The 15141-nt window shown below is 38.6% G+C and overlaps 1 protein-coding gene across 2 annotated transcripts in view; it reads left to right on the forward strand.

Moving 5' to 3' along the window:
* LOC126458430 (2-hydroxyacyl-CoA lyase 1) overlaps window positions 1–13996 on the forward strand; it is a 129830-nt gene extending 115834 nt beyond the window's left edge. For both annotated transcript variants that reach the window (XM_050095483.1, XM_050095484.1), the window contains exons 9-12: window positions 5514–5661; window positions 5846–5953; window positions 7260–7383; window positions 12312–13996. In XM_050095483.1, the coding sequence (XP_049951440.1) occupies window positions 5514–5661; window positions 5846–5953; window positions 7260–7383; window positions 12312–12407 (476 nt within the window). In that variant the 3' untranslated portion in view covers window positions 12408–13996. The remainder of the gene's footprint in view (window positions 1–5513; window positions 5662–5845; window positions 5954–7259; window positions 7384–12311) is intronic.
* The last annotated feature ends 1145 nt before the right edge of the window (window positions 13997–15141 follow it).

Genomic DNA, 15141 nt, shown 5'->3' on the forward strand with positions numbered 1-15141 from the left:
AGAGGTTTGCCTTTTCTTAATTTTCCTTCTATGATAAGTCGTAGGGTTAGTATTGCCTCATGTTCCAAGTTTTCTATGGAATCCAAACTGATCTTCCCCGAGGTCGGCTTCTAACAGTTTTTCCATTCATCTGTAAAGAATTTGTGTTAGTATTTTAAACTGATAGTTTGGTAATTTTCACATCTGTCAACACCTGCTTTCTTTGGGATTGGAATTATTATATTCTTCTTGAAGTCTGAGGGTATTTCACCTGTCTCGTCCATCTTGCTCACCAGATGGTAGAGTTTTGTCAGGACTGGCTCTCCCAAGGTCGTTAGTAGTTCTAATGGAATGCTGTCTACTCCCGGGGCCTTGTTTCAACTCAGGTCTTTCAGTGCTCTGTCAAACTCTTCACGCAGTATTGTATCTCCCATTTCATCTTCATCTACATCCTCTTCCATTTCCATAATATTGTCCTCAAGTACATCGCCCTTGTATAGACCCTCTATATACTACTTCCACCTTTCTGCTTTCCCTTCTTTGCTTAGAACTGGGTTTCCGTCTGAGCTCTTGATATTCATACAAGTGGTTCTCTTTTCTCCAAAGGTCTCTTTAATTTTCCTGTAGGCAGTATCTATCTTACCCCTAGTGATATATGCCTCTACATCCCTACATTTGTCCTATAGCCATCCCTGCTTGGCCATTTTGCACTCCCTGTCAATCTCATTTTTGAGACGTTTGTATTCCTTTTCACCTGCTTCATTTACTGCATTTTTATATTTTCTCCTTTCATCAATTAAATTCAATGTGTCTTCTGTTACCCAAGGATTTCTACTAGCCCTCGTCTTTTTACCTATTTGATCCAATGCTGCCTTCACTATTTCATCTCTCAAAGCTACCCATTCTTCTTCTACTGTATTTCTTTTCCCCATTCTAGTCAATTCTTCCCTAATGCTCTCCCTGAAACTCTCCTCAACCTCTGGTTCTGTCAGTTTATCCAGTTTCCACCTCCTTATATTCCCATCTTTTTGCAGTTTCTTCAGTTTTAATCTACAGTTCATAGTTAATAGATTGTGGTCAGAGTCCACAGCCCCTGGAAATGTCTTACAATTTAAAACCTAGTTCCTAAATCTCTTTCTTGTGTTGTTGTTGTCTTCAGTCCTGAGACTGGTTTGATGCAGCTCTCCATGCTACTCTATCCTGTGCAAGCTTCTTCATCTCCCAGTACTTACTGCAACCTACATCCTTCTGAATCTGCTTAGTGTATTCATCTCTTGGTCTCCCTCTACGATTTTTACCCTCCACGCTGCCCTCCAATGCTAAATTTGTAATCCCTTCATGCCTCAGAACATGTCCTACCAACCGGTCCCTTCTTCTTGTCAAGTTGCGCCACAAACTCCACTTCTCTCCAATTCTTTTCAAAACCTTCTGATTAGTTATGTGATCTACCCATCTAATCTTCAGCATTCTTCTGTAGCACCACATTTCAAAAGCTTCTATTCTCTTCTTGTCCAAACTATTTATCATCCATGTTTCACTTTCATACATGGCTACACTCCATACAAATACTTTCAGAAACGACTTCCTGACACTTAAATCTATAATCGATGTTAACAAATTTCTCTTCTTCAGAAGCGCTTTCCTTGCCATTGCCAGTCTACATTTTATATCCTCTCTACTTCGACCATCATCAGTTATTTTGCTACCCAAATAGCAAAACTCCTTTACTACTTTAAGTGTCTCATTCCCTAATCTAATCCCCTCAGCATCACCTGACTTAATTCGACTACATTCCATTATCCTTGTTTTGGTTTTGTTGATGTTCATCTTATATCCTCCTTTCAAGGCACTGTTCATTCCGTTCAGCTGCTCTTCCAGGTCCTTTGCTGTTTCTGAAAGAATTACAATGTCATCAGCGAACGTCAACGTTTTTATTTCTTCTCCATGGATTTTAATACCTACTCCGAACTTTTCTTTTGTTTCCTTTACTGCTTGCTCAATATACAGATTGAATAACATCGGGGACAGCCTACAACCCTGTCTCACTCCCTTCCCAACCGCTGCTTCCCTTTCATGTCCCTTGACTCTTATTACTGCCATCTGGTTTCTGTACAAATTGTACATAGCCTTTCGCTCCCTGTATTCTACCCCTGCCATCTTTAGAATTTGAAAGAGAGTATTCCAGTCAACATTGTCAAAAGCTTTCTCTAAGTCTGCAAATGCTAGAAATGTAGGTTTGCCTTTCCTTAATCTATTTTCTAAGATTAGTCGTAGGGTCAGTTTTGGCTCACGTGTTCCAACATTTCTGCGGAATCCAAACGGATCTTCCCCGAGGTCGGCTTCTATCAGTTTTTCCATTCGTCTGTAAAGAATTCATGTTAGTATTTTGCAGCTGTGACTTATTAAGCTGATAGTTCAGTAATATTCACATCTGTCAACACCTGCTTTCTTTGGGATTGGAATTATTATATTCTTCTTGAAGTCTGAAGGTATTTCGCCTGTCTCATACATCTTGCTCGCCAGATGGTAGAGTTTTGTCAGGACTGGCTCTCCCAAGGCCATCAGTTGTTCTAATGGAATGTTGTCTACTCCTGGTGCCTTGTTTCAACTCAGGTCTTTCAGTGCTCTGTCAAACTCTTCACGCAGTATCTTATCTCCCATTTCATCTTCATCTACATCCTCTTCCATTTCCATAATATTGTCCTCAAGTACATCGCCCTTGTATAAACCCTCTATATACTACTTCCACCATTCTGCTTTCCCTTCTTTGCTTAGAACTGGGTTTCCATCTGAGCTCTTGATGTTCATTCAAGTGGTTCTCTTTTCTCCAAATGTCTCTTTAATTTTCCTGTAGGCAGTATCTATCTTACCCCTTGTGAGATAAGCCTCTACATCCTTACATTTGTCCTCTAGCTATCCCTGCTTAGCCATTTTGCACTTCCTACCGACCTCATTTTTGAGACGTTTGTATTCCTTTTTGCCTGCTTCATTTACTGCGTTTTTATATTTTCTCCTTTCATCAATTAAATTCAATATTTCTTCTGTTACCCAAGGATTTCTACTAGCCCTCGTCTTTTTGCCTACTTGTTCCTATGCTGCCTTCACTACTTCATCCCTCAAAGCTACCCATTCTTCTTCTACTGAATTTCTTTCCCCCATTCCTGTCAGTTGTTCCCTTATGCTCTCCCTGAAACTCTGTACAACCTCTGGTTCTTTCAGTTTATCCAGGTCCCATATCCTTAAATTCCCACCTTTTTGCAGTTTCTTCAGTTTTAATCTACAGTTCATAACCAATAGATTGTGGTCAGAGTCCACATCTGCCCCTGGAAATGTCTTACAATTTAAAACCTGGTTCCTAAATCTCTGTCTTACCATTATATAATCTATCTGATACCTTCTAGTATATCCAGTATTCTTCCATGTATACAACCTTCTTTTATGATTCTTGAACCAAGTGTTAGCTATGATTAAGTTGTGCTCTGTGCAAAATTCTACCAGGCGGACTCCTCTTTCATTCCTTACTCCCATTCCATATTCACCTACTACGTTTTCTTCTCTTCCTTTTCCTACTATCAAATTCCAGCCACCCATGACTATTAAATTTTTGTCTCCCTTCACTATTTGAATACTTACTTTTATCTCATCATACATTTCATCATCCTCTTCGTCATCCATTTCCCTTTTTAAATTTTCTAACCTACCTGCCCAATTAAGGGATCTGACATTCCATGCTCCGATCCATAGAAAGCCAGTTTTCTTTCTCCTGATAACGACGTCCTCCTGAGTAGTCCCGCCGCGGTGGTCTCGCAATTCTAGGCGCTCAGTCCGGAACCGCGCGACTGCTACGCTCGCAGGTTCGAATTCTGCCTCGGGCGTGGATGTGTATGATGTCCTTAGGTTAGTTAGGTTTAAGTAGTTCTAAGTTCTAGGGGACTGATGACTACAGATGTTAAGTCCCATAGTGCTCAGAGCCTGAATAGTTCCCGCCCGGAGATCCGAATGGGGGACTATTTTACCTCCAGAATATTTCACCCAAGAGGACGCTATCATCATTTAACCATACAGTAAAGCTGCATGTCCTCAGGAAAAGTTACAGCTGTAGTTTCTCCTTGCTTCCAGCCGTTCGCAGTATCAGCACAACAAGGCCGTTTTGGTTAGTGTTACAAGGCCAGATCAGTCAATCATCCAGAATGTTGCCCCTGCAACTACTGAAAAGGCTGCTGCCCTTCTTCAGGAACCTCATGTTTGTCTGGCCTCTCAACGAATACCCCTCCATTGTGTTTGCACCTACATTACGGCTATCTGTATCACTGAGGCTTACAAGCCTCCCCACCAATGGCAAGATCCATGGTTCATGGGGGGGGGGGGGGGTTATAGAGACATAGTGGTTTATAAACCTCTGTTGATGACCTCACAGGAATAGTGAGGGTACTCAGTAATGTGAAACAAAATTTTGAAATTGATAAAGAATGCAGTGATAGATTATAGGTAAATTGCTCTGCAGTTCTACAATAACCAGAATGGCATTGTAGATGAGGAAGGACTTTGAGAAAGAATGTCAAATGGAGTCATAAAGATATGTGGTTTATCTCCACTGTTATCCAGTATGTGCATAAAAGAATGCAAAGAAATCACGAGAGCAGCATGGAAATGCAACTCAGACTGAAATGGGACGTTTTACAATAAAGTTTTAATGCAAAAAAAAAAAAGAAAAAAAAAAAAAAAAAAAAAAAAAACTTAACACTCCAAGACGGGACCAAATGCATATTACCTTCTCCTACATACATCTTGCACATGTTTGGGCTTATGCATACCAACAGTTGTCCCAGTGCACCACGTACAAGTGAAGTAACATGGGGATGCTGGTGAACTGTATACCCTTCGCCATACGTGCAAATGTAAGGAAACTGTGGAGGATTAATTAGAACTCTGGCAATACTTTTTGCCATACTGCTTCCAGTAGTGCAGTGGCAAGACCTGTAGCATGTGAAATACAAATGTGTACATAATTGAGGATGTCAAACCAGAGTTCAGGAAAGGGAATTTATCCTTCAGCCTAGAGATCACTCTCAACAGTAACTCAAGTTGTTCAGTCCTATCTAATCATATGTTGTATCTCTTTTTATGTACTGTCCCCTCGATTTTTTGTTTCACATAATTCCCTATTATTGGCCTTTTCTCTCTCCCTCTCCCTCCTTGGTTTCGTGCACTCATCTCTTCTTCACTTTGACCTGCTCTTTGTTTATTCCTTTCCACCTCAGCCTTCTTGGAATCCTCACTGTCTAATCATACTTACTTTGCATTGTTGTTTATTGCCGCACGCTTTACACTCTTCTGGTGCTCTCTATTTGGCTCTTTTCTTCTCATTATCCCATCTACATTTGGTTGAATGGTTTGGTGAATATACTCATGTTGTTCTCCATAATTTATTTTTAAAATACCTTCATACTTAAAAATTTATTTAAACAGCTCCAGAACTATATACAGTAGATATTTCAGTGTATGCTTATAGCTATGATGTGATTGTATTGTAGGCACATTTGGAACAATGGGTGTAGGACTGGGATTTGGTATTGCTGCTGCCTTATGGTGCAGAACAAATTCACCAAGTAAACGAGTCGTGTGTGTTGAAGGAGATTCTGCTTTTGGTTTTTCTGGGATGGAAATAGAAACAATGTTCAGGTTAGTAATTATTTGAGTATATGCTACATCCCACCAGTTATAGTTTCGACCAACAATTGTGCTAATCATGTTAAGTACTTGGTCTTAATGTGTAACTGAGATGACTTTCCTGTGGTGTATTTAAAATCTGATAGCTTAGGTGTTTAATACACATTTCTCTCATTATTTTTATTATCATTCCCAGGTACAAACTGCCAGTGATAATAATAATTGTAAATAACAATGGAATATATGGTGGGTTTGAGAAAGAATTCTTCAAAGACTTACAGGAAGCTGGAGAAATTACAAAAGTGTAAGTATCTAACAGAAAAAGAAAAATATCATTCAGAAATTTATTAATTTCATAAAAAGACAAAAAAGCTGACCACTGCTTGCTTTTAGAATATTCAGCTGAAAGTACAGCCTGTAAAAACACAAACAATAAATGAAAATAATTAATTGTAGCTTTTGGAAACATAGGCATCTTCCGCAGTATGAAAAAAAAGAGTAGGGGAAAAACAGAAAAAAAAATGTGGGAAGTAGGAAAGGGGGAGCAGTCAGCTTACTTGGAACCCAACTTAGGGGTAGCTATGGTGAATATGTATGAGGACTGACTCCAGTGAAGGAAATGTCAGAGGGACTAGAAAATTAAAACGAATAGATGTGTAAACACTATGCAAGTCTCAGCTCAAAGACGATAGGAGATAGTAATTGTGTGTACTGAAGATGGAAATAAAAAAATATATTAAAATGAGGCAGGGCAATAATTAAAAAAAGAAATTAAAAAGAATGAAAGGGGGAAAAAACAAGGAGAATTTGGAAGGCAAACATAGATGAGTCCAGGAGGGCGGCAGTGTGAAAGGATATTTGAAGTGCAAGTTCCTGTCTCTGGAATTCAGGAAAACTGGTGGCCAATGGAAGGATCTGTAATGAGATTTTTTCCAGTAGTATGTAAAACTTTTAGTAAATAACTGAGTGTAATATGTAACAAGTTAAAGACTGAATAGAGTTTGATGCTGATTTGTCACACTTTGTGGCATGCAAAAAAGTACTTGTAGGATAAAGCTCTAAAATAAGAACTCCTGGAAACAGAGAAATGTGTATTTTGTACATGGTAACATACGGTAAATCTGGTTTTAGTTTTTGTTGATTATATCCAGTAAAGATAATTATGTTATAAAAGTTGTTTCAAATAAGACATTTACATTCAGAGTTTACAAATTTTGTACCAGGATATTGATGTTTTTAAGCTTCAGTCGGTCTCATTTACGTTGTCCGCTTAGTGACTACAATAGACAATATATGAAGAACTGGATAGTGGCTTGTTTATGACTTTAACACAACTCGATAGCAGCAGTAGGTTATGGTGCACACAAGTTGTTATTTACGTACTGACTCCCTCCATTCATTTGTTACAATATCATAAACGGAAGCAAACATTGATTGCTCGTCTTTTGTATTGCGGTTAAAATGGATTTTGTGGACTATTCAGCTTGCTGTGTTGTATTTGCAGTGAAAACAATAACTACATATATGTAGCTGAAGTTTTTGAATTATTAAGTAGTGTGTTCAAAGTGCTTCCCATTTGTAATTACCTTATGGCATATTTTATTTTGCAGGACTCCACCATCTGCTCTGTCAGTAAATGCTCGATATGATAAAATGATGGGCATAGCTGGATATGATGGTTATTATTGTACAACTGTGCAACAGCTCCAGAGTGCTGTCCGGAATTCGCTAATGGTAAGGTCATGTAATTTACACACCATCCTGTTACTAAACTAACACTCACTCTCTCTCTCTCTCTCTCTCTCTCTCTCTCTCTCTCTCTCTCTCTCTCTCTCCCCCTCTCCCTCTCCCTTCCTCCCTCCCTCCCTCCCCTTTTTATGTTGTTGCCTCTTTAGCTGAGTATGTGTCGACTGTCTAATATCTGACCCCTAATTGTTTAATTAAAATTAAAAACTTTTAATTTTGTGTGTAATGTTTCAGTTCAATTTCAGCAAACAGAAAAACATTTTAATGATTGTAAAGCAAAGGATGACATGACATAATGTTCTGATCTTGGACTGCTACTTTGCTCTGTGCATTTCCTTGATAAAAACTAAACTCTTCACATTATTATGGAACTGTTTGTTATGGTGTTTTGAAACATAACCATTTTTCTCTTTTTTTCTGAACTTGAACTGTGGTTTTATTTCATGGGAAGTTTAATTAAAATCAATCAACTCACTGGCAATGTGTGAGCAGTTTACTATAGAAATGTTCCTGTATCTTGTCAGAAAGTGAAAATGGTGGAGCTCTAGCAAAGTCTTACGGAGAAACTACAAACTGAAATATTTTCCACTGTGTAAGTAGTGGATTTAGGCCTACAGGTATGCATGGACTTCAAAAGGTCCTATTTTAAATGCAGTCAGCACTAACTTAAATGTATGTAGCAAATAAACAAATTTATAGTAACAGTTTTGTTGAACACAAGCACATCTACGTGTACATCTACAAACATACTCCAAAAGCTGCTGTATGGGATTTGGTGGGGATACTTTGTACCACTGCTAGTGAATTCCTTTCCTGTTCCAATCAGAAATAGAGCAAGGGAAAAATGATTGTCTATATGCCTCTGCACATGTCCTAATTTCTCTGTCTTATTTTCTTGGTCCTTAAGCAAATTGTATATTGCCGGCAGTAGAATCGTTCTGCAGTGAGCTTCAAATGCCAGTTTTCTAAATTTTCTAAATAATGTTTTGCAAAAAGAGTGATGCTTTTTCTCCACGGATTCCCATTTGAGTTTATGAAGCACCTCCATAATACTCATGTGTTGATCAAATCTGCGGGTAGCAAATGTAGTAGCTTACCTCTGTATTACTTTCATCTCTTCCTTTAATTCGATTTGGTGGGGACACCAAACTCTCAAGTGGGCTCATTCACGAGTCACAGTAGTGTCCTGTACATGGTCTTCATCATAGATGAGCTACACTTTTGTAAAATTTTCCCTAATATATCAAAGTTGACCAATCACCTTCCCTACTACTGCCGTACTTGCTTGTTTCATTTCAGATTGCTTTGCAATATTATGCTTAGATATTTAATCGATGTGATTGTCACACAGCTCACTACCAATTCCTTATTCAAACATCACTGTATTGGTTTTGCTGCTCATCTGCGTTAACTTACATTTTTCTACATTTGGAAACTGACATTCACCACACCAACTACAAAATTTGTTTAAGTCATCTTGTATCCTCTTACAGTCATTCAATGATGACACCTTCCTGTACACTACACAGCCATAGAGTGCTGCTTACCCTCTCCACCAGATCATTTATGTATATAAAGAATAAGAGCGGTCCTATCACACTTCCTTAGGGCATTCCTGATGGTACCCTTGGCTCTTATGAACACTCTCCTTCAAGGACAATAATATTCTGGGTTCTATTGCATAAGATGTCTTTGAGCCACTGACATATCTGGGAACCTAATCTGTATGAGGGGTAGTAAATAGAAACGAGACAGATTGAAAAAGAGTGATTGAACTGTTTATTGTTTCAAAAGTAATCACCATAACCCTTAATCAATGCTATCAATGCTGTCATGGAAAAATGTTTGCTGAAGGCTACAGGATGCTGACTGTACGCAGGTGTGCGCCTCTTCATCTGGAGCAAATCAACAGCCACAAATGTATTTCTTCATGGCTCCAAAAATGTGGAATTTGCATGGATAGAGATTAGGGCTGTATGGGGGATGTGTAAGGGCTTCCCAATAAAACTACTACAGTGTCGGCAAAACATTCTTGGTAACATGAGGGGCCAGCCCTCACATTGGGATAAACGTATTAACAGTTATCGTGATCACTTGTCAAATAATAAACTATTTACGTAACGTACAGAGGAGATGTTGAGTTGCAGACAAGTACAACAAAGAGACAGCTATACATACGAGCTTTTGGCCTAAAGGCCATCTTCTAACTTGAAGAAAACACACACACACACACATTCACACAAGCACAACTCGCACACACACATGACCACTGTCTCTGGCCACTGAGATTGGACTGTGAGCAAATGCGCCTGGTGGGAGAAGTAATCTGGGTGGTTGGGGGTAAGGAGGAGTGTGCACTGGGGAGGGAAAGAGATAGAAGGTAGAGGCTGTGGAGAGGGTGTAGTGCCGCTTGCGAGAGCATGCAGTGATGTTGTGGGAGATGGTGGGGCTGCTAGGTGCAGTTAGGAGGTCTCTTTGGGGGAGGGGGGAGGGCAAGTGGGAAAGGAGAGAAGTAGCAGAGCAGGAGAAAGAAAGAAAAAAAAAGGTCCCAACTGCACCAAGTAGCCCTACACTGTCTCCACGATGTCCCTGCAGCACTCTACCCTCCCCCACCCCTAACCTGCTATCCCTCCCCCTCCCTGCCCCAGCCTCCTCCTTACCACGACTAAACAGATTGCTTCTCCCATCAGGTGCATTACCTTGGTGGCCAGAGACAGTAGTCATGTGTGTGAGTTATGCTTGTGCGAAAGCTCATATGTGTTGCAGTCTTTTTGCTGTTCTTCCAGAATTTTCCGGTTGTTGAAACAATGTGCTTACTTTTCTCATTTGTCTCTATCTCATTTGACTGCACCTTATATTTTCGGACCTTCATTAACAGTCTGCAGAGGGGCACCATGTCTAAAAGTTTTCCATAAATCTAGGGATGTGGAATCTGCATGTTGCCCTTTGTCTGTGGTATGTCATGTGAAAAAAAGGGCAAGCTGAGTTACTCTGAAGTAAATTGCTCATCCACAACCACTGAAGGGAGCACTTCTGATAAAACTTGTCACACCATGAGAACATTACTCAAGGTTGAAAAACAGTCACACTTTAACATGTCATAAAAAATAAATCCTTAGCAATGAAATTTGTATTGTAGTAATATATCAATGAAATCCATCAAACATGACAAATGATTCAAAGTTGTTCATTATTCAAGTTTTCGTGTGTGTGTGTGTGTGTGTGTGTGTGTGTGTGTGTGTGTGTGTGTGTGTGTGTGTGTGTGTGTGTGTGTGTGTGTGTGAGAGAGAGAGAGAGAGAGAGAGAGAGAGAGAGACACTGACTTTGAATTCTAACTGTGTTATCACACTAGTTATACTTTCTCATAGAATTTGTGGTAAATAACAGATACTCGCTCAAAAACAGCTGCAGCATTCACTTAATATACACTAGCCTGGTAAAAAGATTTCGCTTGTAAAACAGCTCCCTCGCTACTGCAGAGAAATGTATGCACTGTCTGCAGCTTTTAATTTTGGTTTTGTATAATGGTGAGGTAAAAAATGTGTCATTGTGGCAAGGAAATATTATCTTTTAGTAAAAAAATGCACAAATTTTTTGACATTATCTCCTTACAGGCATTGAAAATTAAGGAATAGACTCTTCTTATTAAGTCTGTAAACATTTCCATTAAATGTAGCAGACAAAGCCTTTTTGATTAGTGTGGTCTTACAATTTATCCATTTAAACAAAACACAAACATCACGGCTACTTTAAAAGCAATAGAAGTAAAACTGGTCTGTAGCTGAAGTAGGACTTGACTAATATTATTCTCCAAAATGTATCAACATAGCAGAAACAAAAGTTTCGTGGATATTGCAGCCCTCTGTTTGCAGAACTCTTACTGCAGTGCAGATATGCGTGTACATGGTATCACTTCTCTTGCTCTATATTAGGATTGCCAACTATCCTGTATTTCCTTGGAAGTCCTGTATTTCACCTCCCCTCTTTTCTTTATTAGATCCTGTCTGTGTTTTGGCCCCACTTTTTTGTTAGATCCTGTGTCTTGTATTATTTTGAATTTATCCACATATTTTTTGAACTTTTCCAATGGTAGTTAAAATAACTTATTCCACCTGACATACTATGGCTATCCATGCAACCTCAGGTCCTGCATAGGTGAAGATTGTTTATATGGTGAATTTTGTAATGCAAATGATATTTTGAAGCAAGTATGTGGATTAACGTTTTCTATCTCTTGAGTGCCAAAAGATGTTCTGGTTTCCAATTTGCTGAAAATAATTGGATTTGTATTAACCATCCCTGGTTCAAATGCTGAGGCAGAGAGAATTTTTTCCCTAGTGAACAATAAATGGACAGAGGAGTGTAACAAATGTACCACCGAACTTATGAAAGTAGAGCTTCAAGTAACAGTGAATGCTAATTTTAACTGTAGGAATTCTGTACATACATAAAATCAGATGGATCTTTGCAAAAGGAAGCAAAATGAGTAAATAAACACAGGCAATAATGTACAATAAAACATGCATGCAGATTTTAAATATATTCCCACTGTTCTTTGTAGAAAACAGTATTTAAAATGTTTATTTTGTAGGCTTCCTCCTTGATTACTTATTTTCTCTGTAAAAAGTTGACAACCCTACGCTACATGTTCTCAAGGTTCATTTAATGTACAATGTATGTAATGTGTTTCGAGTTCCTATTACTACAAATGCTCACACACTTCTGGATTACTATTTTCTATTAATTATTCGTGAACTTTACACTCTTCATAAATTTTACACTATTACTTGTATTAATTCCCTGTTCCATTTCTCTTAAATATAAATTTCCAATATAATGAAAATTATTTTCACAAATATTGTTTAAGTAAATTTATTTTCTTAGATTCCTAAAAGATTCCCTTTTCTTTTTTATAGGTGAATGACCGACCCAGTATTATCAATGTCTCCATCAATCCATCAGCAGATCGCAAACCACAAAATTTTGGTTGGCTGACTGAATCTAAGCTCTGAGATTCAGCTTTCTTGAAATTTGTGTGCTGCATGGGTACTTTTGCAATGTGCTGAGTTAGGAAGTCTTTGTATATTATGATACAACTGTTACAGATATGTGATATTTAGAATATCTGTGACTAAAAAGTATTATATTTAATTGGGATCCAATTTATGTGAATGTGGTTACATATATATATAAGGACAATTTTTATATGATTAAATTTATTATGTTTTGCTATGGTGACATCAGAAAAAAGACAATATAAAAAATTACAATTCAATAACTAGTAACAAAAAGGTATTAAAAGTACATGACATATTTAAGGCAATGAATTTCATGCAACCACCACACCATGGTCATGTTTGTCTGCATACCAAGGTGGGCTACATATGTAAACTTTGTGTCATGCAGAGTAGATGTCAACTAGTTACTTTTGGCACTTTGTTCATGGAGGCACATCCAGCTGGTAACTTGGTACAAGCAGAAATTGTATGCTGTGGAAACAATCTGAATATACACTTAGCTCCAACTGAAAACACCAGATGGAAAACATTCGCAGGTGACCCCTTGTTTCTTCATGTGGGTATGGTGTTAGAACACTTGATAAGTAAATTACAGACCCATGATGTGGCGTGATGGAATCAGCTAAGATAGGTAGAAATTTAACAGGTAGATGACTTCCGGCTAATATACTGTCATCGGTCAGACGCCCTTGACAGCACCAGGAATACAGCAGTACCACAGACATAATTTCTTTATGGTTCTGAACTGTGGCAGTGACCTTGTTCATTAGTGTATTTTTCATACTGATCATGAATTGTTGTGCCTTTTTGTTCTGGTACATGTTAAAACAACTACTGTTCTTATTAGTTGAGTTGGAAGTTTGTATAACAATAGGGTCAAAAATAGCAAGAGACTGTTCAAAGGAGTAGCACAGCCAGCTTTACCATCTCTTGCATTTGTGTATATTTACAATTTGTAATAATTATCAAATCAACATGAATACCATTCAAGTTGAGCAAGGTGACTTTACTCTGTGTACATACAACCAGATATCTGTTCATGTACAACAGATTTCTTATCTTTTGTCTGGACATATCATTCTAGGATAAAAAAAAGTAGCTCACGTCTGCCAGTTCCAATGAAGGTTTTTGGATGGTTTCTTTTGTTTGTAAGGCAAATGCTAGAACTGGTACTCCTGAATATCCCCCATGCAGATTCCCCCTGGCCCCTTAACAGCTCACCTGGTATAGGTCAGAAAAGCCCTTTCGAGGTAGAAAAAAACTATTAACCATTGTACTGTCTCACATCAGAAGTATCGAGCAAGTTAAAAAATAGCAATGATGTTACTTTAGGCAATAGTTGTGAAAATATGCTTGGACTTTACCAATGTTGTCAGTGATTCAGGTGATGGAAATGTGAGAATTTGCTTTAAAACGACAGCAATTCATTATTTCTTTTGTAGCAAGGTGACAGTTTCATGCACGACATTGCTGTGAACTGTCAATGTTCTTGCATTTGAGTACAGTGCATCCTGCCTTTTTCTTCAATGTGCTGAGTACCACATCTTCACTAAGACATGCTGAAATAAACAAACTATTTAGAAGCACATTGTTTTCCCTTGTGTATATGTGACATCATTGTAATATGAATTACTGATTAAACTGATGCCTGGCTTATTGCACAACAGACTGGAAAAACAGTTTTGGTAAACTGCATTGGTCTCTATCCACTCATACAATTACAGTGGTGTTCAGAATTAAAGCAACAAATGGACATTTTGCAAGGTTGCATTTGTTTTGCCACAAAATAGTATAAACAGGTGATAGTAAAGTAGAAACAATGTAAAAAAAAAAAAATATACAGAATGTAAATAACCGCAACATGCATAATGGTAGACAAAAAATGGTCTTGCCAATTCTTCCATCATCTCCCTAGTGCGTCCCAGACATGCTCTATGGGATTCAAATCGGGAAAGCGAGCAGGCCGTGCCATGTGTGCAATATCTTCTGTTTCCAAGAAAACATCAACCACTAATGCTTATGAGGATGAGCATTATCATCCATCAGTACGAAGTCTGGGCCCACAGCACCTCGCAACAACTTCAAATGAAGCCTCAAGATCTCTTTATGATACTGACAGCAGTTAAACCTTGCCGATTCACCCATACAATTCCATGAAGAGGGGTTTGAGTGGTAAACATAATCCCTGCCTACACCAATGGGGATCCTCCCCTCGATATTGGTCTCTTTCCTCAATGTTTGCCCCCCTCCCCACACACAGTGTGAATCCACCAAGAATCACTCTCCAGACTAAATTGGGACTCATCTGTGAAAACAACAGTGGACCACTGTCCGACCGTCCAGGTGGCATGTTGATGACTCCACTCTAGGCATTCCCTGCTGTGAAGACATGTCAGAGGTAGACATAAGACAGATCTCCGATGATAAAGGCCACTCTACCAAAGCCTTCTACACATCTGTTGCTTTAATGTTGGACACCAGTGTATTTGAGGAGATGAGTATCATTTGTGTGGCCACTAATTGCTTCAGATTTGGGTGGGACAGCTTAACTAGAACTGGAGAACTGTACGAAACCTTTTAAGAGGTGTGTATCCTTACCTTCAATAAAATGAACATGGGTAGTCAAATGAGGTACATCTGCTGAAGTGATGACCCAAAGTTTATTTGTAACATGAAAGCAGCTAGTATATTATGACTTGGACATCACAATGACTTGTGAGTTCTTAGA

The sequence above is a fragment of the Schistocerca serialis genome, chromosome 2, assembly GCF_023864345.2.
Source record: "Schistocerca serialis cubense isolate TAMUIC-IGC-003099 chromosome 2, iqSchSeri2.2, whole genome shotgun sequence".
In the NCBI taxonomy this organism is placed as follows: domain Eukaryota; kingdom Metazoa; phylum Arthropoda; class Insecta; order Orthoptera; family Acrididae; genus Schistocerca; species Schistocerca serialis.